Raw genomic sequence first — 25,708 nt, 5'->3', positions numbered from 1 at the left:
AACACAATATACTCAAACCTATGGGATGCAGCAAAAGTGGTACTGAGAGGGAAATTTATAGCAATACAGGCTTACTTCAACAAATAAGAAAAATATCAAACAATCTAATACTATACCTAAAAGAACTAGAAAAAGAAGAACAAAAAAGCCCAAGGTCAGTAGGAGGAAGAAAATAATAAAAATCATAGCAGATGTGAATGAAATAGACACTAAGAAAACAATAGAAAGGATCAATGAAACTAAGAGCTTGTTCTTTGAAAGGATAAACAAAATGGACAGACCCTTAGCCAAACTCACTAAGAAAAAAAGAAAGAAGACTCAAATAAATAAAATCAGAAATGAAAGAGGAGAAATTACGATGGACACTACAGAAATACAAAGGATTATAAGAGAATACTGTGAAAAGATATATACCAACAAACTTGATAACCTAGAAGAAATGGATAAATTCTTAGAATCATACAACTCCCTAAAAGTGAATCAAGAAGAAATAGAGAATCTGAACAAACCAATCATAAGCAAAGATATTGAAACTGTAATCAAAACCTCCCAAAAAGCAAAATCCAGTACCAGATGGCTTCTCTGGAGAATTCTACCCAACATTCAAAGAAGATTTACTTGCTATCCTTTTCAAATTATTCCAAAATTGAAGAGGATGGGATGCTTCCTAACTCATTTTACAGGGCAAAAATTACCCTGATACCAAAAACAGACAAGGACAACACAAAAAATGAAAATTACAGGCCAATATCGTTGATGAACATAGACGCAAAAATCCTGAACAAAATATCAGCAAATCGAATACAACAATACATTAAAAGAATCATACACCATGATCAAGCAGGATTTATTCCAAGGATACAAGGATGGTCCAACATCCACAAATAAATCAATGTGATACCCCACATTAAGAAAATGAGGAATAAAAATCATTTGATCATCTCAATAGATGCAGAGAAAGCATATGACAAGATCCAACATTCATTGATGATAAAAACTCTCAATAAAATGGATATAGAAGGAAAGTACCTCAACATAATAAAGGCCATATATGACAAACCCACAGCTAACACTGTACTTAATGGTGAAAAACTGAAAGCCATTCCTTTGAGAACAGGAACCAGACAAGGGTGTCCACTCTCACTACTCTTATTTAACATAGTATTGGAAGTCCTAGCAAGATCAATTAGGCAAGAAAAAGAAATAAAAGAGATCCAAACTGTAAAGGAAAAAGTAAAACTCTCAGTGTTTGCAGATGACATAATTCTATTTATAGAAAACCCTAAAGTATCCACCATAAAATTATCAGAAATAATGAATAGCTACAGAAAATTTGCAGGGTACAAAATCAACATGCAAAAATCAGTTGCATTTCTATACACTAATAACCAATTAGCAGAAAGAGAAGTCAAAAATACAATCCCATTTACAATCACAACAAGAGAATAAAATACCTGAGAATAAATTTAACTAAGGAAGTGAAATATCTACACACTGAAAATTATGACATTATTTTTGTTTGTTTTTGGTGCAGAAGATCAGCCCTGAGCTAACATCCATGCCAATCCTCCTCTTTTTGCTGAGGAAGACCTGCCCTGAGCTAACATCTATTGACAATCCTCCTCCTTTTTTTTTTACCTTTTTCTCCCCAAAGCCCCAGTAGATAGTTGTATGTCATAGTTGCACATCCTTCTTAGTTGCTGTATGTGGGATGCCGCCTCAGCATGGCCAGACAAGCAGTGCGTCGGTGCGCGCCTGGGATCCGAACCCAGGCCGCCAGTAGCAGAGCATGCGCACTTAACCGCTAAGCCATGAGGCCGGACCCTATAAGACATTATTGAGAGAAATCAAAGAAGACACAAAGAAATGGAAAGATATACCATGCTCACAGATTGGAAGAATAAACAAGGTTAAAATGTCCATATTACCTAAAGTAATTTACAGATTCAACGCAATCCCAATCAGAATCCCAATGACATTCTTCACGGAAATAGAACAAAGAATCCTAAAATTTATACCAAACAAGAAAAGAGCCTAAATAGCTAAAGCAATCCTGAGAAAAAGAACAAAGCTAGAGGTATCACAATCCCTGATTTCAACAGTACTATAAAGCTATACTAATTAAAATAGCATAGTACTGGCAGAAAAACAGACACAGATCAATGGAAAAGAATTGAAAGCCCAGAAAGAAAACCACACATCTATGGACACCTAATCTTCAACAAGAGCCAAGAATATACAAAGGAGAAAGGAAAGTCTCTAATAAATGGTGTTGGGAAAACTGGACAGCCACATGCAAAAGAATGAAAGTAGATCATTATCTTACATCATACACAAAAATTAACTCAAAATCGATTAAAGACTTGAATGTAAGACCTGAAACCATAACACTTCTAGATGAAAGTATAGGCAGTACACTCTTTGACATCTGTCTTGGCAGGACCTTTTCGAATACCATGTCTACTCAGGCAAGGGAAACAAAAGAAAAAATAAAGAAACAGAACTATGTCAGACTAAAGAGCTTCTGCAAGGCAAAGGAAACCATGAACAAAACAAAAAGACAACCCACCAACTGGGAGAAAATATTTGCAAATCGTATATCTGACAAGGGGGTAATTTCCAAAAATATATAAGGAACTCATACAACTCAACAACAAAACAGAAAATGACAAGATAAAAAAACGGGCAGAGGCTATGAACAGACATCTTCCCAAAGAAGACATTCAGATGGCCAACAAGCACATGAAACCTAAGTGCCCATCAAGGGATGAATGGATAAAGAAGATGTGGTATATATACACAATGGAATACTACTCAGCCATAAGAAACGATGAAATCCAGCCATTTGTGACAAAGTGGATGTAATCTATGCAGAAATAGAAGTACAATGATGTACACCTGAAATTTTTACAATGTTATAAACCAATGTTACTGCAATAAACAAAAAATTAAAAAAAAAAAAAGATGCTCAACATCACTAATTATTGCAAAAATGCAAATCAAAACTATAATGAGATATCACCTTACACCCGTAAGAATGGCTATAACTAACAAGACAAGAAATAAAAAATGTTGAAGAGGATGTGAGGAAAAGGGAACCCTCATACAGTGCAGGTGGGAATGCAAACTGGTGCAGCCACTATGGAAAACAGTGTGGCAATTTCTCAAAAAATTAAAAATAGAAATGCCATATGATCCAGCTATTCCACTACTGAGTATTTATCCAAAGAACTTGAAATCAACAATTCAAAGAGATTTATGCATCCCTATGTTCATCACAATATTATCACAGCATTATTCACAGCAGCCAAGACATGGAAGCAACCCAAGCAACCCATCAACAGATGAATGGATAAAAAAGATGTGGTATACATATACAAGGAATACTACTCAGCCATAAAAAAAGACAAAATTGTGCCATTTGCTACAACATGGGTGGACCTTGAGGGTATTATGCTAAGTGAAATAAATCAGACAGGGAAAGACAAACACTATATGATTTCACTCATATATGGAAGATAAACATACAGATAAAGAGAACAGATTAGTGGTTACCAGAGAAGAAGGGGGTGAGGGGGAAGGCAAAAGAGTAAAGTGACACATACATATGGTGATGGATAAAGAGTAGACTACTGGCAGTGAACACGATGCAGTCTATGCAGAAACTGAAAAACAATAATGGACATCTGGATTTTATACAATGTTATAAGGCAATATGACCTCAATAAAAATAAAATCATATGATCATCTCAATAGATGCAGAAAAAGCATTTGACAAAATTCAACGTCTATTTACGATAAAAACTCACTACAAACTTAGTAAAAAGTGATCATACCTCAACATAATAAAGGCCATATACGACAAGGCCGTAATTAACATCGTACTGAACTGTGAAAAGCTGAAAGCTTTTCCTCTAAGATCAGGAACAAGACAAGGATACCCACTCTTGTTGCTCTTATTGAACATAGTTTTGGTAGTCTTAGCCAGAGATATTAGACAAGAGAAAGAAATAAAAGATATCCAAATATGAAAGGAAGAAATAAAACTGTCACTATTTGCAGAAGATATGATATTATATAAAGAAAACCGTCAAGATTCTACCAAAAAGCTGTTAGAACTAATAAATGAACTCAGTAAAGTTGCAGGATACAAAATCTATATGCAAAAATGTTACATTTCTATACACTGACAATGAGCTGCCAGAAAGAGAAATTAAGAAAATAATCCCACTTATAATTGCATTGAAAGGAATAAAATACCTAGAAATAAATTTAACCAAGGAGAACAAATATCTGTACACTGAAAACTATAAGACATTGATAAAAGAAATTGAAGAAGACACAAATTATTGGAAAGATATTCTGTGATCACGGATTGGAAGAATTAATATTGTTAAAATGCCCACACTACGCAAAGCAATCTACAGGTTCACTGCAATGTTTATCAAAATTCCAATGGCATTTTTCACAGATATAGAACAAACAATCCTAGAATTTGTATGGAACCACAAAGACTCCAAATAGCCAAAGCAATCTTGAGAAAGAAAAACAAACCTAGAGGCATCATATTTTCTGATTTCAAATGATATTACAAAACTATAGTAATCACAACAGTACGGTATTGGCATACACATGGACACATAGATCAATGAAACAGAATAGAGAGCCTAGAAGTAAATCCATGCATATATGGTCAATTGAGTTACCACAAGGGAACCAAGAATATATAATGGGGAAAGGACAGTCTCTTCAATAAATGATGTTGGGAAAACTGGACAGCTACATACAAAAGAGTGAAACTGGACCACTATCTTACACCACACACAAAAATTAACTCAAAATGGATTAAAGACTTGGAATTATGATCTGAAACCATAAAACTCCTAGAAGAAAACATAGGAAAAAAGATTTTTTGGATTTGACACCAAAGCAAAGTCAACAAATGCAAAAGATAGGCAAGTGGGACTATATCAAACTAAAAAGCTTCTGCACAGCAAAAAAAAAAAAAACAAAAAAACAACAAAAAAAACCCCCCAAAAACCCATCAACCAAATGAAAAGGCAACCTACATAATGGGAGAAAATATTTGCAAATCATATTTCTGATAAGGGGTTAATATTGTAAAATATATCAAGAGCTCACACAACTTAATAGCAAAAAAACAAACAATCTGATTAAAAAATGGGCAGAGGATCTGAATAGACATCATTCCAAAGAAGACATACGGTTGGCCAACAGGTACATAAAAAGGTGCTTAACATCACTAATCATCAGGGAAATGCAAATCAAAACCACAATGAGATATCACCTCACATCTGTTAGAATGGCTATTATCAAAAAAACATGAAATAATAACAGTTGGCGAGGATGTGGAGAAAAGGGAACCCTTGTGCACTATTGGTGGGAAAGTAAAAAGCTGTAGTACGGAAAAATCTACCACGGAAAACAGTATGGAAGTTCCTCAAATACTAAAAATAGAACTATCATATGATCCAGCAATTTAACTTCTGGGTATTTATCTGAAGGAAATGAAAACACTAATTTGAAAAGATATGCAGACTCCATTTTTATTGCAGCGTTAGTGACAATAGTCAAGACATGGAAGGAATCTAAGTGTTAATCAATGGGTGAATGGATAAAGAAAAAATGTGTTATATACATATTGCATATGTTTTATTTATATATATATATAATGGAATATTAATCAGCCATAAAAAAGAAGGAAATCTTGCCATTTTCAACAACTTGGATGGAACTTTAGGGCATTGTGCTAAGGAAAATAAGCCAGACAGAAAAAAACAACTACCATATTATCTTACATGCAGAATCCTTAAAAAAAAAACAAAAAACTGAGCTCATGGATACACAGAACAGTTGCTGGGTACCAGAGGTGGGGGGTTGGGGTGGGCAAAATGGGTGAAGATGGTCAACAGGCGAAAACTTCCAGTTATAAAACAAATAGTTCCTGGGGATGTAATGTACAACATGATGGCTATAGTTAATATTGTATTGTATTTTTGAAAATTGCTAAGAAAGTAGATCTTAAAAGTTCTCATCATAAGAAAAGAAATTTGTAACTATGTATGATGATGGATGATAACCCCGAATTATTGCAGTGATCATTTCCCAATATATACAAATATATAATCATTATGTTTTACACATGGAGCTAATACAATGTTATGTCAAGTATATCTCAGACAAAAAAAACAAAGTTGGAACATGAGGATTAAACTTGCTCCATCCTAACTTCATTTTGTAGACTTATCTTACACCCATCACTTAGATTTGAAAATATAAAATCTCACGAACAACATCTCACAGAGTTGAGACAGACACATAGAAACAGACAGTAATTCACCTGTACATGTGATATAAGCTTCCTGTGATGGAGGACATGAACTGTATTTCCAAGGGTCAGAAGGACACTCCCAGAGAGAGGTATCAGTTTTCCGACACTGGATGCCATCTACCCACCGGGGTCTAGAACCTTCTCTAAAGGCAACAGAAGAGTTGAGGGTCCCACTGTCCCCACAGCCAAGCTGTCTGCAGATCACGGACAAGGTCATGGCTTCCAAGCGGTTGCGGCAGACACTGCCCCAGGTCCCGTTGTAGAAAACTTCCAGCCACCCAGCACACTCCTGGTCCTCGCTCAGCATCCTGAGGGTCAGAAACTCTAAAATTGAAAGGAGGTGAACAGGGCACAGTGAGCCTTCCACTCAACACTCTGGGTTTTTCTTTATCCCACAGACTGTGAACACTCATTGCTGACTCTGCTGAGGAAGCACCCACTAGGTGGCAAGACTGAAATCTGTCTCCCTTTTACCTGACTTTGCCCATTTGTATCTCTTTCTATTTCTACCACAATGATGAAGTGGAATGTGAACTGAGAGGACCACTGACCTGGGCACTTTTCACAGAGAGAAAGCTGAAACCTGCATCCTGACAGAACTTCTGACAGAGTATGTGAAAGGGAGTGTGGATAGTGGGGTGGTAGGTAGAATAATGGACCCCCAAAAGTGTCTACATCCTAATCCCTGGAACCTCTGAATAAGTTACCTTACATGGGAAAAGGGACTTTACTTATATTATTAAGATAAGGACCTTTGGATGGTGAGATTAACCTGGAATATCATGGATTAACCAGGTGAGCCATCTAATCCCATCCTTAGACCTACTATCCTTAAAAGTGCAATACCTTTCCCGGCTTTGGTTAGAGGGAGTTGTCATTATGGAAGAGTAGTTAGAGATATGCACATTGCTGGTCTGATGATGAAGGAAGGGGGATATGAGTCAAGGAATGCAGTCAGATTCTAGAAGCTTGAAAAGACAAGAAATGGATTCTTCCCAAGAGCCTCAGAAGAGATGCATTGCTGCTGACAACCTTGATTTTAGCCCAATGAGATCTGTGTTGGACACCTAACATACAAAACTGTAAAATAACCAATATATGTTGTTTTAAACCACTAATTATGTGATAATTTGTTACAACAGCAAATGGAAACTAGTACTGTGGGTCTCAAGATTTTACTATCATTGGTAACTAAAGAGTGAATCCTGCTTTCCAATGGAAACTCTGTAAGAAATGGCTCTGCGAGGAGATATTGCTGAGAAGGAAGGACCAGAAACTCAGCTGCTATAGGAGGAAATGAAAGCACCTAATCTTCATAACTGCTAGAAAGACAGGCACTATGGAAGGAAGCTTTCTTCTCCTATGGTCCTCACAGCCACATCCACTTGAGGCTCAGACTCCCATTATCAAGAGCCCCACCTCCTCCCTCAGCCTACAGACAATGTGAAGCACAGACCTGAGCAGATGACCCCTGCGTCCTCCTTGTGCCTGCAGTCATGCTGCCCCCAGCCCCGGGAAGGGCAATTCCACACGTGGGACTCCTTTCCTGTACAGTTCAGGTCGTCCAGCCAGATGGGGTCTGATCCTGCCCCGAAGTGAGCAGAGACTGTGGCGTTGAGGGCTTCTCCACAGCCCAGCTGTCTGCACACCACGTGGGCATCGTTCAGGTCCCAGCTGTCATCACAGATGGTGCCCCAGGAGCCCTGGTGAAGGATCTCCACTCTGCCGGCACAGGGACCACCCCCATCCACCAGGCGGAGCTGTTTGCTGTCTGAGGAGAGAGAGTCATGCCAATGGGGCATTTAACAGGGAATGAGAAGGGTTTTCTGGCCCTGGGGGACCTCTCACCTGAGCAGTTGGCAGCTCTCTTTTCTGAGGCTGCAGAGCCTGCTGGTTCAGACACAGAGTCATTGCACTGGGCCAGCAGCTGGGTCTGGTTTCCTGCAGAAACCACAGTGGTCAGAGGGTTAGTAGGGTTGAAGAACAGGAAATTGAATTAAAGTAAATAATAACCTAGTGATGGGGTCTGAGATGAAAGCTGTAACACAGAGTAGTTGGTGTCAAGATGGCAGCATAGGTGGACTCTGAAACTCACTTCCTCCCAGAGACACAATAAATTTGCAACTACTCTTGGATCAATTACCCCTGTGAGAGAAGTGAAAACTGGATAAAAAGAACCCCAGCAACAAGGGACAGTCCTGACTGAAATGGAAGAGGCAGAAATTTCTTTCTGGAGAGAAAAAAGCCACCTCCACAAGCTGTGGCACTTCATGGCTGGCTGGGAGAAATACTAAGGTATGCAGCCTTCCTTGGAGGAGTGGGGGACATGAGTGGGGGAGCATTACCACTGGAAAAGCATCTTTTGGATTCAGTACAACCGAGATGAGTGTCATAATATCTGGCTTTGTTGGCTACTAAATACAGTGGAGAAGACCCCCAGAAAAGATATCAGATATAAGGGGGGGAAAGCCAGCTCTTAAAGGACCCAGGCACAAATTCACCCATTTCAGAAAGCAACCTAAAATCACCAGGAACAATGAGACACAGTCATTCATTTAAAAAAAGTTCACCTGCTAGGCTCTGGGTGTATCTTGGTGAGAAGTGAGATCTCTCCAGGGACTGAGACATTCATGGCAGCCATTATTGTGACCTAGTATAGGCATGCTGACACAGATGCTGGCAGACACCATTGGAGTTCTTTCCCTGGCCTGTTAGCCCAGGGTCTGCCCCACCCAGTAGGCCACTGATTTAACCCGGCTCAGCCAGGGCAGGCAGCCCACCCAAGGGACTGGCCTCACCCAACTGCAAGCCCTCGGGCAACACGTGGGCCTTGATAGTTGGGGTGCCTGATCCTCTGCAGCCGGATGAGTGGGTCCGCATCTGTGTGGCAGGGCATGCACAAGGAGTGGGTGGAGTGTGTGGAACCTTGGTGGAGTGGGTGGGGCCTCTGCAGTGGGGCGAAGGGGTCCACTCCATGGGTTCAGGGCACACGCACAGGGCAGGACTGTGTTGATGGTGTGTTTGGCCTTGCGGACAGTGGGGCTTGTCAGCTACAGAAGGCTTGTGTTTCTCAAACAGCCACATAGGGGATCTGCCCCACCTGCCAAAGCCTGAAACAATTGGGTGTTCCCATGCCTGGTGCCAGCCCCTCTCAGCTGCAATCCTCAGAGAGCTGACAAGAGCCTTGCAGGCCAGAGGCCTACAGCAATTGTAAGCCCTGGAGCTTAGCAACCAGCTATGCTGGGGGCCTACACACTTAACAGAAAAACTGCAACAGGAATGTGCTATTAGACCTTGCAGCCAACTGTGCTGGGGCTCTCCATGCCCAGTAAAGTGACTGAAGGATCCACAGCATCCACACACAGCTGAGCATTACAACCAGCCAGCCAGGGGAACAGCCTAGCCTCCTTGGGCACCTGCAGCAAGAGCAACACTGCCACAACAGAAGGATACATGTAGTCCACACAGGGGTCACTCCTGGAACATTTGGAACTGGTGAAAAGAGGGAAGCACACTGCTGGGCCTCATAAGACATATTTTACATAAGGCCACCTCTCCAAGGTCAAGAGACATAGCTGACCTACCTAATACATAGATATAAGCACAGAGAAAGAGGCAAAATAAGGAGGCAAAGGAAAACGTTCTAAGTAAGGGAACAGAACAAAACCCCAGAAAAAGAACTAAATGAAGCAGAAATAAACAACCTACCTGACAAAGAGTTCAAACAAAAAGTCATAGGGATGCTCACTGATCTTGAGAGAAGATGGGATGAATTCAGTGAGAGCATCAAAAAAGAATTGGAAAATACAAAACAGAACCAATCAGAAATGAAGATTGAAATAATACCAAGCATCTTTTCTGACTACAATGGTATGAAACTAGAAATCAACATAATACTAAAGAAAGCTATCAAATCACAAGGGAAGAGAACAAGAGAAGAACTATGAAAATACCCAGAAAAAAGTAACAAAATGGCAACAAGTACATAATTATCAATAGCAACTTTAAATGTCAATGGACTAAATGCTCCAATCTAAAGGCATAGGGTGGCTGACTGGATGAAAAAAGAAGACCTATATACATGCTGCATACAAGAGACACACTTCAGACATAAAGACTCACACAAACTGAAAGTGAAGGGATGGAAAAAGATACTCCATGCAAATGGCAATGAAAAGAAAGATGGGGTAGCAATACTTACATGAGAGAAAAAATAGACTTTAAAACAAAAACTGTAACAAGAGACAAAGAAGGGCACTACATAATGATCAAAGGAACAATCCAACAAGAGGATATAACACTTGTAAATATCTATGCACCCAAAATAGGAGCACCTAAATATATAAAGCAATTATTAACCAACATAAAAAGAGAAATAGACAGTAGCACAATAATAGTAGGGGACTTTAACACTCCACCTACACCAATGGATAGATCATCCAAAAAGAAGATCAATAAGGAAGCATTAGCCTTACATGACACATTAGACCAGATGGACTTAGTAGTTATACACAGAACATTCCATCCAAAAACTGCAGAATACACATTCTTTTCAAATGCACATGGAACATTCTCCAGGATAGGTCACATATCAGGCCACAAAACAAGTCTCAATAAATTTAAGAAGATTGAAATAATACCAAGCATCTTTTCTGACTACAATGGTATGAAACTAGAAATCAACTACAGGAAGAAAATCAGAAAAGTCACACATATGTGGAGATTAAACAAAATGCTACTGAACAATGACTGGGTCAATGAAGAAATAAAAAAATACCTGGAGACAAAAAAAAATGATAATATGACATGCCAAAATTTATGGTATACAGCAAAAGCTGTAGTAAGAGGGAAGTTTATAACAATACAGGCCTACCTAAACAAACAAGAAAAATATCAAATAAAAAATCTAACAGTACACTTAAAGAAAATGCAAAAAGAGGAACAACCAAAGTCTAAAATCAGTAGAAGAAGGGAAATAATAAAAATCAGAGCAGAAATAAATGAAAAAGAGACTAAAAAAAAAAAACAATGAAACTAAGGGCTGGTTCTTTGAAAAGATAAACAAAATTGACAAATCTTTAGTTAGACTCACCAAGAAAAAAAGAGAGAAGGCTCAAATAAATAAAATCAGAAATGAAAGAGGAGAAATTACAATGGACACCTCAGAAATACAAAAGATTATAAGAGAATACTATGAAAAGCTATATGCCAACAAATTGGATAATCTAGAAGGAATGGGCAAATTCTTAGAACCATACAACCTTCCAAAACTGAATCAAGAAGAAATAGAGGGGCCGGCCCTGTGGCTTGGTGGTTAAGTGCGCGCGCTGCAATGCTGGTGGCCCGGGTTCGGATCCCGGGTGCGCATCGAGGCACCACTTCTCCGTCCATCCTGAGGCCGAGTCCCACATACAGCAACTAGAAGGATGTGCAGCTATGACATACAACTATCTACTGGGGCTTTGGGGGGAAAAAATAAAATAAATAAAATCTTTAAAAAAAAAAAAAAAAAAGAAGAAATAGAGAATTTGAGTAGACGAAACACCAGTAAGGAGATTGAAACAGTAATCAAAAACCTCCCCAAAAATAAAAGTCCAGGACCAGACGGCTTCCCTGGTGAATTCTACCAAACATTCAAAGAAGACTTAATACCTACCCCTCTCAAAACTTTTCAAAAAATTGAAGAGGAGGGGAAGCTTCCTAACTCATTCTAGGAAGCCAACATTACCCTGATACAAAAACCAGAAAAGGACAACACAAAAAAGGAAAATTACAGGCCAATATCACTGCTGAACATCAATGCAAAATCCTCAACAAAGTCCTAGCAAATTGAAAACAACAGTACATTAAAAAGATCATACACCATGATCAGATGGGATTTATTTCATGGATGCAGGGATGGGTCAACATCCACAAATCAATCAATGTGATATGCCACATTAACAATGAAGAATAAAAATCACACAGTCATCTCAATAGATGCAGAAAAAGCATTTCAGCATCCATTTATGATAAAAACTCTGAAAAAATGGGAATAGAAGGAAAGTACCTCAACATAATAAAGGCCATTTATGAAAAACCCACAGCTCATATCATTCTCAATGGAGAAAAACTGAGAGCCATCCCTCTAAGAACAAGAACCAGACAAGGATGCCCACTTGCACCACTCTTATTTAACATAGTAATGGAAGTCCTAGCCAGAGCAATCAGGCAAGAAAAATAAATCAAAGGGATCCAAATTGGAAAGGAAGAAGTGAAACTGTCACTATTTGCCGAAGACATGGGTCTTACATATAGAAAACCCTAAAGGATCCACCAAAAAACTTCTAGAAATAAATAAATACCGTAAAGTTGCAGGATACAAAATCAACATACAAAAATCAGTTGCGTTTCTATACACTAGCAATGAAGAAGCAGAAAGAGAAATTAAGAGTACAATTCCGTTTACAATTGCAACCAAAAGAATAAAATACCTAGGATTAAACTTAACCAAAGAGGTGAAAGACCTGTACATTGAAAAGTATAACACTGTTGAAAGAAATAGAAGACACAAAGAAATGGAAAGATATTCCATGCTCTTGTATTGGAAGAAATAACATAGTTAAAATGTTCACGCTTCCTGAAGCAATCTACAGATTCAGTGCAATCCCTATTAAAATTCCAACAACATTTTTCACAGAAATAGAACAAACAATCCTAAAATTTATATGGAACAACAAAAGACCCCGAATAGCCAAAGGAATCCTGAGAAAAAAGAACAAAGCTGGAAGTATCACACTCCCTGATTTCAAAATATACTACAAACCTATGGTAACCAAAACAGCATGGTACTGGCACAAAAACAGACACACAGATCAATGGAACTGAGTTGAGAGCCCAGAAATAAACCCACACATCTATGGACAGCTAATTTTTGAGGAGGGAGCCAAGAACATACAAAGGAGAAAGAAAGTCTCTTCAATAAATGGTGTTGGGAAAACTGGACAGCCACATGCAAAAGAATGAAAGTAGACCATTATCTTGCACCGTACACAAAAATTAACTCAAAGTGGATTAAAGACTTGAATGTAAGACCTGAACCATAAAACGCCTAGATGAAAACTTGGGCAGTATGCACTTCGACATTGGTCTTAGCAGCATATTTTCAAGTACCATGACTGACTGGCAATAGAAACAATAGAAAAATAAACAAGTGGGACTACATCAAACTAAAAACCTTCTACACAGCAAAGGAAACCATCAACAAAGCAAAAAGACAACCTAAGAATTGGGAGAAGATATTGTAAACCATATATCCGGTAAGGGGTTAATCTCCAAAATGTATAAAGAACTCATACATCTCAACAACAACAAAAATAACAACCCAGTTAAAAAATGAGCAAAGATCTGAACAGACATTTCTCCAAAGAAGATATACAGACAGCAAACAGGGACATGAAAGGATGTTCAACATCATTAACTACCAAGGAAATGCAAATCAAAACTACAATGAGATATCACCTCACTCCCATCAGAATGGCTATAATTAATAAGACAGGAAACAACGTGTTGGAGAGGATGTGGAGAGAAGGGAATTCTCATACACTGCTGGTGGGAGTGCAAACAGGTGCAGCCACTGTGGAAAACAGTATGGAGATTCCTCAAAAAATTAAGAATAGAACTACCAAATAATCTACCTATCCACTGCTGAGTATTTATCCAAGGAACATGAAAACACTAATGTGTAAAGATATATAGATCCCTAAGTTCACTGCAGCATTATTCACAATAGCCAAGACTTGGAAGCAACCTAGATGCCCATCAAAGGATGAATAGATAAAGAAGTTGTGGTACGTATACACAATGGAATACTACTCAGACATAAGAAACGATGAAATCCGGCTATTTGTGACAACATGGACAGACATTGAGGGTATTATGCTAAGTGAAATAAGTCAGAGGAGGAAGTCAAATACCGTATAATCTCACTCATAAGTAGAAGATAAAAACAACCACAAAAATCACATAGAGACAGAGATTGGATTGGTGGTTACCAGAGGGGAAGGGGGGAGGGAGGGGGGTGAAAAGGGTGATTAGGCACATGTGTGTGGTGATGGATTGTAATGAATCTTTGGGTGGTGAATATGATGTAATCTACACAGAAATCAAAATATAATGATGTACACCTGAAATTTATATAATATTATAAACCAATGTTACCGCAATAAAAAAACAAAAGAAAGCTGTAACATAGTAGTCATGTTATAATTTTAGAGTTCACCTTCTTTATGGAGAGTTCTGCTTCTGACAATGCCAAATTTTCTGTTTTAAGCCAAGTGTTGCACTAAGAATGAGTTTAGCAAAGCAGCAATATAGTCATAGTGTTTGAAAGTGTTGTAGACCTACCAAGGCAGTGAGAATTTTTGGCGCTAAGAGCTCAGAGAGAAGTAAAGGGCACAGGGGAGCCACTTTCCCCTTGAGACCTTTGTCAATTCAAAGGTCATGGCTGAGACTCTGAAAAGCTCAGCAAATATTTGCCAGACTCACAGGGCTCTGGGAACACAAAGTGTAGCTCAGGGTCAGCCAAGGAGGAGGAGCTTGTTACTCAGAACACTTGTACCACAGAAGAAAGAATGTACTGAAAGTAGACTATTGCTCACAGCTTCTAATCACTTCACTTCCTTTTAAACAAGGTGATTTACCTATAAATCAAGTGACTGGAAGAAGCAAAATATCCCTTCTGAAGGATGTCTACAATTTTTCATCTAATGTCTGTCATTAAAAATACTCATATAAAAGAGATCTCATGGAAAATCAAGATGAAAAAGGGAGACATTAGAAAGATATTCACAGGGCACGCAGCTATTGAAGTTACCTGACGGGGAGTTTAAATAACCATGATTAAATTGTTTGTAGAGTTAAATGACAAGATGCTCTTAGATACTATGTTTTAGTTTGCTTATTGGCTATTTGTATATCATCTTTTTTTTTTTTTTTTTTTTTTTGGTGAGGAAGATCAGCCCTGAGCTAACACCCGTGTTAATCCTCCTCTTTTTGCTGGGGAAGACCGGCTCTGAGCTAACATCTATTGCCAATCCTCCTCCTTTTTTTTCCCCCAAAGCCCCAGTAGATAATTGTATGTCATAGATGCACATCCTTCTAGTTGCTGTATGTGGGACGCGGCCTCAGCATGGCCGGAGAAGCCGTGCATCAGTGCACGCCCAGGATCTGAACCCGGGCCTCCAGTAGCCGAGTGCGCGCACTTAACCGCTAAGCTATGGGGCTGGGCCCTGTATTTCATCTTTTAGGATGGGTGTCTTTAAATCTTTTGCCCATTTTTAAACTGGGTATTGTCTTATTTTTGAGTTATAAGAGGTCTTTAAGCATTCTAAATATAAGTACTTTGTTAGACATACATATTGCAAATTTTTCCCTATCAGTGGAATAGTTTTTTATTTTCTTAATGTTGCTTTTCAAAGAGCAAAAGTTTTAAATTTTGATGAAGTCCAATGCTCAATTTTTTAAATGCTTAATGCCTTTTGTGCCTTAGGAAATGTTTGTCTACCCAAGATCACAAAAATTTTCTCTTATGTTTTCATTTAGTAGTTTAATAATTTAAAATTTTACATTTAGGTTGGTAATCATTCTGAGTTCATTTTTTTGGTATGGTGTGAAGAAAGGGTTTCAGTTCATTTTTTACCCGTACAGATATCTATTGATTCCAAGATCACTTTTTGAAAAGACTATACTTTCCCTGTTGAAATATTTTGGCATCTGTATTAGTTTGCTAGGAACGCCATAACAAAGTGCCAAAACTGGGTGTGGCTTAAACAACAGAAATTTGTTTTTTCATAATTCTGGAAGCCAGAAGTCCAAGATCAAGGTGTTGGCGGGATTGATTTCTTATGAGGGCCATGAGGGAGGGATCTGTTCCAAGCCTCTCTCCTTGGCTTATAGATGGCTGTCTTTTCCCTGTGTCCTCACACGATCTTCCCTCCATGTGTATCTGCATCTGAATCTCCTCTTCTTATAAAGCTAGCAGTCATATTGGATTAGGGCCCATCCATATGACCCCATTTACCTTAATTACCTCTTTAAAAGCCCTATTTCCAAATACAGTCATAGTCTTAGGTACTGGGGATTAGGACTTCAACATATGAATTTTGTGTGTGTGGGGGGGTGGGGCGCACAATATAGTCCATAACAGCATCTTTGTATACAATCAACTTACTATACATATATTTGGGTCTATTTCTTTCTTTCTTTTTTTATTTTTTTGTTTATTGCGGTAACCCAAAGAATATGAAAACACCAATGCGTAAAGATACATGCACCACTGTGCTCTTTGCAGTGTTATTCACAACAGCCAAGACTTGGAAGCAACCTAAGTGCCCATCAAGGGACGAATGGATAAAGAAGATGTGGTATATAGACACAATGGAATACTACTCAGCCATAAGAAACGATGAATTCCAGCCATTTGTGACAACATGGATGGACCTTGAGGGTATTATGCAAAGTGAAATAAGTCAGAGGGAGAGGGTCAAATACATATTTGGGTCTATTTCTGAACTCTCTATTCTGTTCCATTGATCTAGTGTCTATCCTTACTCCAAGACCCATACTGTTTTGGTTACTACAACTTAACAGTATGTCTTGAAATCAGGTAGCTTCCAAATTTGTTCTTCTTCTTCAAAATTGTTTTGCCAATTCCATTCTACATAGATTTTAGAATTGGCTTGTACATTTCTACAAAAAATACTTACCTCATTGAAATGAGTGAGTATGGTCCCTTGGCTGCTTTTGTCTGTTTTAGTGAAAATAAAAATAAGAGAAACAGTCTGAGGTTGACAGAACCTCAGAGTTACGGCTAGTGATTTATTCTGTAAAACAGAAGGCCATAACACCATAAAAGAATTGAGTGGATATCTTCTGAGATAAGAATACGGTCCCAGACCAACAGACGATCACTAAAATGACCTTACATATTGCAAGGGAAAAGAATCAAGAACTCCTAAAACATGAGGATGTTAAGTCGGAGGGTTAAGACACTTTGGGGGTCAGTATAAACATTTTTCCCAAATCCCTGTTGATAAATTTTGTGCATAGGAGGTCAAAAAGCTATTTTCTTTGTACTAAATTCTGCTGAATGGAAGGGCGCATCCAGTCTTCCTCAGGACCATTAATTTGCTTCAGCTTTTGCAAAAATGCAGATAGAGAGACAAATTCTCCATCTGGTGAGTTATATACAGGCAGGCGTGCACAACTCTTACCCTGTGTAAGAGGATTGTCCAACTCTACCCTTAAGTGGAATCCTCTCTCGAGGGTGCTGAAATATTAAGAATGCAAGTATCTTTGGATTGGTTATATGATGATACTAAAATTTTCCTAAAATTTTTCTATGCCTTTGACCCAGGTGATGGCTGATGCTGTGATAAACGGGGCTTTTGCTGCCTGGGCTCTCCATCTGACTGTTACTGGGGAGACAAAATGATGTCAGGGTATCTGTTGTGGATCTTCCTACCCAGCTACTGTAAATGGTGCTAAACAATGGGCAAATGATTAGAATTTTTCAGAAGAAAGGAAACAATAAGGTTATAAAAACACGTTGGAGCAATTAAACTGGATGGAAGTGTTCAGATGGTTGATTAAAAATGGAACAAAATAGGGGGCCGGCCCCTGGCGTAGCAGTTAAGTGCACACGCTCCGCTGCTGGCGGCCTGGGTTCAGATCCTGAGCATGCACAGATGCACCGCTTGTCAGGCCATGCTGTGGCGGCGTCCTATATAAAGTGGAGGAAGATGGGCACAGATGTTAGCCCAGGGCAAGTCTTCCGGAGCAAAAAGAGGAGGGTTGGCATGAATGTTAGCTCAGGGCTGATCTTCCTCACCAAAAAAAAAAAAAAAAAAAAAAAAGGAACAAAATAGAAGGAGACAGATGGAGTAGCTGCTAAAACTTTGGTGAATCACCATAAGACATTAGCTGGCTGGCTGTCCCAACAACTCTTCAACTGTAAAAAGATCATGATAAATTCATTTGATTACAACCAGGCTTGATGAATTTAAAACATTCACTGATCATACAAAAGAGGAATCTATAGACCTGTTAGAGCCAGTGCAGATTAAAATGGTACAAGATAAAGGAGATGTTTATGACTTTGAGTGACAGGTGGGCCAGGGCACAGCCACCATCAGGGGACAGAAAGTTATTTAAATTGGTAGGAGGAAAATGGCTTGACCTGGCAATGGTAAATGCAAGAGCAATATAATTAAGTTAGAAGGGATGGTGATATAATTAAAGAAGGCTTGCAGGTAAAGTATGGCTGAAAGGAAAAATTTATAAATAGAAGTAATGTATGTTTTTGCCGCATCCCTACTAGAAAGTGTTACAGTAATGGATGTGATGTCTGAATGGAGGAGTCTTTCCTTACCCAAACCGTTGAGAAAAGGGAAGGTTGTGCGAATCTGCTCTTCATTCTGTTTTAATTGGTCTGCTAAGTAGGAACTTTAGAATTACCTAAACCCACTCAAATGACTAATTCAAACTGGCATAAGATACCTGGAGAACACCAAGAATTTAGGCCCTATTTAAGGATATCTCCGATACCACCTGTGAGAAAAACAGATGGATCCTGCAGACTAACCATGGATTACAGAAATCTTAAAGCAGTGCTCCCTATAGCATTAGCTGTATCCAATATAATACTAACAGCTCAAATTGTGCTACAAGTTAAGGAAGCTTGATGTTTTGTAATTGATTTGGCTGAAGCTTTCTTTCCAATTTCTACTTTGGAAAAAAGTCAAAGTCAATTTGCTTTTTTGTGGGATGGACTCCACTATCAGTTTACTGTGCTCCCAAGTATTTAATTCTCCTGTGTATTGTCACAGTTCAAATTGAGGAACCTTGTTCATGATGATTGGCATGTATTCTTTAAAAATGTCAGTGTCATGAAATATAAAGCAAGCTTCAGAAAGTGTTCCATATTAAACGAGACTAAATGGGGATGACAACTGAATGCAGCACATTACCTTAAATGTTCTTTTTGCTGTGACTAACATACTTGGATCACTTAATAAAATCTGAATTAATCTATGGACTAGAAAATAGTGTTATAACAATGTTAATTTCTGAAATTTGGTAATTGTACTGTGGTTATTTAAGGAAATTCCTTGAAGTATTTTAGGGGTAAAGGGACATCATGTTTGCAACCTATAAATGTTAACTATGAATTCAGAAAGATTTCACCTGTTCAGGGAGGAATGGGGCAGGAGGAGAGAGAGAGAGATTACAACAAAATACTAACATTGGGGAATCTGGGTAAAGGTTATCTGGGAATTTTTATACTATTCTTGCAACTTTTCTGTAAATCTCAAGTTATATCCAAATAAAAAAAATTAAAAATTAAAGGTGAAAACAAGTCAGAGAGAATGCATTCCTAGGACGACTTCACTAAAAACATAAAACACTCAGGAGAAAACCTAGTAAAAGATGTGCAAAACCTCTGAGAGAAACTGAAGACCTAAAATGAATGGAAGGATATACCGTGTAAATGAATTGGGAGACTCAATATTGTCCAAGTCAATTATCTCCAAATTCATGTGTGGATTAAATCTAATCTCAACCAAAATACCATTACGTTATTTTTGTTTTGCTGAAAAATTGCAAGATTCTAAAAGTTATATGAAAATGCCAAAGCCCAAGAATGACCAACATAACTGGCAAGAAAAGCAACAAGGTTAGAGTTACTATAAAGTAACTCCTTTAAAGTAAAGTTATCCAGACTTACTATAAAGTTACAATAATTAAGAAAATGTGGTATTGTGCGAGGATAGACAAAAGATACAATGGAACAGAATAGAGAGTCTAGACAGACTCAGACTTTCACGCATTCTGCTTATGACAAAGGTGGCACTGCAGTAAGGATGATAGTCTTTTCAGGAAAAGATTCTGAATCAGTTGGATACCCATATAAAAATAAGAAACTTGACCCTTATCTCACACACACACACAGATATCAATCCCAGAAGGATTGTACAATTTTATACGCAAAAGAAAAATAATTAAACTTCTACAAGATACTCTCAGAGAATAGTTTTATGATCTTGGGGTAGGCAAAGTTCTCTTAAAAAGGATATAAGATGCACTCAATGTACAGGACAGTTTGATAAGTTATACTTTGTTAAGATCAAGAATTTGGCTCATCAAAGAACATTATGCTATTAAGAGAGTAAAAATAAAAGACCAAGTGTTAAACACACAAAATAAATAATATATATTTGCACCAAAAATCATTGTTATGGTAATTTGTGGCATCATATTTGTAATATTCAAGACCTGGAAACAACTCAAATTTCTTCCATCAGTTGAATGGATCAGTACATGGTCATGTGATCATTCAATGGAATACTCTACAGCAATAAAAATGAGTAAAATGCTGCCATAAACAACAACATGAATGACTCCCTTGAGTTAAGGAAGTTAGAAAAGAAAACATACTACATAGTTTTAAATAAAGTTAGAAAAGTGACAAAAATATTCTATGGCAGTAGAAGTTAAGAAAGTGGTTTTCTTTGGAGAGGAGGGAGGGTACAGTGATTGGTGGGATGTAACAGTGACTTCTGGGGTGCTGTTAATGTTCCCTTTATTGATCTGGGTGAGGGTACATGACTGAGGTATATACTTATTGCTTATACATTGTTCTCTATGATTATATTTACATAACAATGTTTATTAAAAAATATTATTCCTCTTAACACTTCTTGCCCTGACCTGAAAAATGAGTGAACAATGAGAAGAACCATATCTCACCATGAAATATCTTACTTTTGAGCCACTTTTTCCACACCCTCTGCTCTTATGGACATTTCACTCAAGGAGCATCCAGAGTACCAGTTAACCCCTCCCTCTCTCTTACCTGAGCAGATCACAGAGGCTGTGTTTCCAGGGGTGCAGTCAGGAATGCCCAGGGCAGTCATAGGGCAATTCCACAAGAAGGACTCAGCCCCTGAGCAGTGAAATTGGGCTTTCCAGATCTGATCATCTCCTTCCACAGAGTATACTCCTTTTGGGGTAGAGGTGGCAACTCCACAGCCAAGCTGATGACAGACAACATTGGCATTGGCCATATTCCAGTGGGAAGCACAGAGCATTCTCCATTTTCCAGAAATATTCATCTCCACTTGTCCCTCACACTGAGGGGTGCCATTTTTCATGAGCCGGACTTCTGTGTACTCTGATAGGAGAAGACAGGGTTTCAGCCAAATCTCATGTTTCCCTTACCCCAGCAGAGTATGCAGGGAGGTTAAAGTTCTGCTCTATATCTCACCTGAACAGACAACTTGAACAGCCCCACTATGGTGGCAAGTACCTCCTGGACAGGGCACTCTGGGGCAGAACCAGAGCTGAGGCTCCTGCCCCTCACACCAGAACTCTTCAGCCAAGACTTGTCCATCTGACTCTTTGAAGGGCACATCTACTAGGACAGACACAGCCTTGCCACACCCCAGCTCTGCACAGATGACCTGGGCAGTGGGAAGTGTGAAATTTCCAATAGACATCGGAATCCATTCTCTTCCAGAACGCACTTCCACTTGCCCTGAGCAGAGTCCATCCCCACCAACCAGACGCACAAATCCTAAGAGAAAACAAACAAACAAACCCAGGGAGTGTTTATGATTTTGGATCAGCAATTGGAAACAATGTGTTACAGGCGATGTGTGAAAACTTTTCTTTTCCAGGGGTGGGGCATAGAGAGAGAATTTGACAGTTAGTATCAGAGTTGCATTTTCATAAGTGAATTTCTGAAGAAAAATCCAGAAGGATTTGCAGGGTCAGTTTGGAATGGCTAAATCCCAGGAACGTATAACTTGAGCTTGGTTAGAAATGTGAATTCCTTATCTAGGGGCCCAAGGAGATTGCATGGTAGTGGGAAGTCAAACTTGGGTGTAAAGGTATGAAGAGACTAACTAACCCAGAGTGAAAAAGGACCATGAGATTCAAGAGGTTAGAGGCATATCAGCGAGACAAGGTTAGACGGCCATCCTCAGATGTCTGGGGCTAGAATTCTGGCCAGCTTTCTCTCAGGAGCCAATCCTCAAGTGATTGAGGATAGGGAATATCATGAGGGCTGGATCTGTGAGTGCATGCCAAACTGTAGACAGACCGATGGCTGAAGGGAGGAAATATAAATATGATAACCAGCTCACCTTTAAGATGTCACATTTTATTTTTCTGATGATTTTTGATGGTGAAAAATTATAAAAATTTTTTAGGTGAGCTGATTGTGAAAGAAGTTGTCTGCAGATAAGTCTTGGTGTGAAGAAAGCTCAGAGAGGCATAGGAGAGAGAGAGGCTGGTTTTAGCCATCTGTCTTGCAACTCTAGTTTTTGTCAGTGGACCTGGGAGCGAGTGAGTTCTCAGTGGGAGTATGCAGGACAGCTGAGTTTGCTGATCACTTTGAACACGGGACTTCTCTTTGAAGACATGGGCATCTTAGCAGATGCTATAGAGTGATAGTAATTGATGTATTTTAATCCTGTCTATACCCTAACTGTGTACTCTTCTGCTATTTGGGTTCTTGAGGTAAGAAGCCAGCATGCTATAAAAAAGGTGAATGAGAGGAAGGAAGCAGAGAGCGAACAAGCCATAATTTGGAGACTTCTAAATAGCAAAAGCCTCAATATGGATGGAAGATATAAATATTTGGGGAAAATATTTGTTGAACAAATTCTTAACACACTTTGTTACCCTGTGCTCCTCCCTTCCACCACCTGACTCTGCTACTCTTTCCATTTCTCCCACCGCAGACAAGAAAAAACAATCTTAAGAGCTACGAATGTGTGAAAAGGAGAATCAAAAAGGGAAGCAACTTCTGTAGAAGTGGAGTCCGGGTGGAGTGTGTGGTAGGTTATGTTGGGAGTGCCTGAAATATGGAACTGAAAGAGGGAGACCAAAGAAAAGTTTCATGATCACAGTTTGGTCATCCAGGGACCACATTTTGGATAGAGGAAAGGTAATTCAATGAAAAAAACCCCCAAATCATAAAGAACAATTTTTTTATGCACTTGCCTGATGTCTGAGCGTGCTCATGATTATTTATGTACATGGTAGAATTCTTTCCGGTAAAGGACTCTGATTGCATTAGGATTCAAATTTTGAGGCTTGTATGATAAGATTTGCAGAAAGACTGTTGTAAAAAAACAAAAATGTGCTACAGAGAGCAGGAACAGAAATGACACCACAGGAATTAAAGAATTGAAAGATCAGCTTGACCTCCTATACAAAAATGAGTAGTGAGAGAGAAGATGATCTGCTGGTCCTTTATTTCTCCATTTCCATCTCCCCAGAGAGGCTTAGGTTAGGACTCCTAGTCTGGTCTGGTTGGGAGGTTGATCAGAGGCTACTCGTTCTAAATAAACCACTTTTTACATAACAGGTTTCTAGTTTCTACATTAATCCCATGAGATTACAAACTTAGAACAAGAAAGAAATATTTCTTGTATGCTATTTTACTTAGCCTGACACTATTAGATACTCAAAGACATGCAGAATAATCAATAAGGTCTTATACACATCAGGATAGAGCCTTCTGAAGCAAATTATTATTAATTCTTTTTCATTTTTGACTTGATTTTAAAATTCATGTGGAAGAATGTGTAAAAATTCAAGGGAATTTATTAAATGGAAGGCTGACTCTAGGGGATGAGATATTAAAACCAATTATGTTCTTGTGTAACAATAGACTAGAGTGGAATGGAGCAGAATATAAATATCTAATAGTCTAAAAGACACACATACACACACACATAGAAATTTATTATTTGAAAAAGGTAATATTTTAAATCATTAGAGAAGATAAATTGTTCAATAAATAGTGTTGAAAAACTTAGGGATAGATTTAAAAATAGTAAAATAAAATCCCTACTTGCTATCAATCTCCAAAATAAATTTTATAGTAATTAAATATATACATATCAGAAGTGAAGCATAAGACACCGAGAGAAAAAAATAGATTATGTACATCCTTAGAAAAATAAAATTGATTGTAAAGAAGACTCATTCTAGGTCTTTCCCATTAACATAAAGTTTTTCAGCGTGTCATCTAACATGACCCCACATTTCCATATTGACTAAAGTCTTTCACCTCTGTGATATGACAGAAATCCTTTCGTTGGTCTATGATTTGGTAAGGACATACTAATTTCTGTGCAAGACTGGTATTGTTAGTGAAAAGTGAAGTTTTAATAATCCAATAATTTCACAGATGTTGTTGTCTGAGGTAAAATAGAATTTGGGCTTACTACAGATAACACCCACTTGTTTGGTGCCATTTCTCTGTTTATTGGAAGGTAAATGAAATTTCTGTACAAATGAGGACCAAGGAAGAGCCTGACTGACATGGAGCTCCTCACTGAACTCCTGACTGGCTCGTCTGAAGAGAGTGAAATTTTTAGGGTGAAGACTGGGTTTACGTTGAGAGCTCCTGTCCAGCTCCTTGACCTTTAAATGAAGTCGGTTTTCCTGACTTGATCTGAAAAAAAGTCAGGACATATTTCTAAAAATCTGCCTAAGTAAAAGAAATGGCAGAGAAAAATCAGTTTTACCAAGGACTACTGAATTTAGAATTAATACATTTAACCTAATACCACAGAAGCCCAAAGGACCAACATAACAAAAATGGAAAGTAACAAAAAACCCTAAAAGTTGGAATCTGTGTCTTGCACTGTGGAGAACTAGGTTCACATGTTGGGTCATAAATATGAAGAGATATGCACACTGTTACTTTGATCAAAAAGAAGGAAAGCACTCAGACCCACATCAAGCAAAATATGACCTCTTTCAGAGCTAAGATTAAAGATCAACGAGCTTTAAAAGCTGTAAATGATATTGTGGATGCTCAAGCACTATGTTCTTATCTTGGTCCAAAGAAGACAGAACCTGGGGAGGTTCTGTCACGAGAGTGACTTGTTCAAGGTTACAGAGTCAGAGAATACCCTTGGCCTCCAGACTTGGCCTCTTCTGTGCTTATTGTATGCTCTGAATGACAGCTCCACGTCCCAGGTTACTGTACAACATCTCATCTTCCTTCATGCCCAGAGTTAAGTATATATCATGACCCACTCTCCTTGGTGTTTCACCTCTGCTCTGCTCTTACATAGGTGGCCTCCGTTTTCCAAATTTAGCCCATTTGCGAAACAGACATCAACCTGAGTCAGAGGAGGGATCTCAGGGGGCCAGGTCTTCAGGCAACTACTCTTTCTGCACCTGTGCCTGAGCCTGGGAGATCCTCAATTTCCTACACCTCAGCTTCTGCTTAGGAGTCTTTTGGCCAGAAGAAATGTCCCCTCTCACTGTTATAGCTTTAGGGCTCAATTTTAT

At 38.6% G+C, this 25,708-nt stretch overlaps 1 protein-coding gene across 1 annotated transcript in view; it reads right to left on the bottom strand.

Moving 5' to 3' along the window:
• LOC101408850 (antigen WC1.1-like) overlaps window positions 1-25,708 on the bottom strand; it is a 54,093-nt gene that overhangs the window by 13,219 nt on the left and 15,166 nt on the right. Inside the window, exons 3-7 of the mRNA XM_087442806.1 lie at window positions 21,657-21,965; window positions 21,246-21,563; window positions 8,201-8,293; window positions 7,809-8,123; window positions 6,362-6,676 (exon numbers count right to left, since the gene is read on the bottom strand). Of these exons, the coding sequence (XP_087298932.1) occupies window positions 6,362-6,676; window positions 7,809-8,123; window positions 8,201-8,293; window positions 21,246-21,563; window positions 21,657-21,965 (1,350 nt within the window). The remainder of the gene's footprint in view (window positions 1-6,361; window positions 6,677-7,808; window positions 8,124-8,200; window positions 8,294-21,245; window positions 21,564-21,656; window positions 21,966-25,708) is intronic.

Source organism: Ceratotherium simum, chromosome 17, assembly GCF_057802395.1.
Source record: "Ceratotherium simum simum isolate JZ-2026a chromosome 17, ASM5780239v1, whole genome shotgun sequence".
Taxonomy (NCBI): domain Eukaryota; kingdom Metazoa; phylum Chordata; class Mammalia; order Perissodactyla; family Rhinocerotidae; genus Ceratotherium; species Ceratotherium simum.
This window is presented reverse-complemented; position numbering and strand designations above follow the sequence as displayed.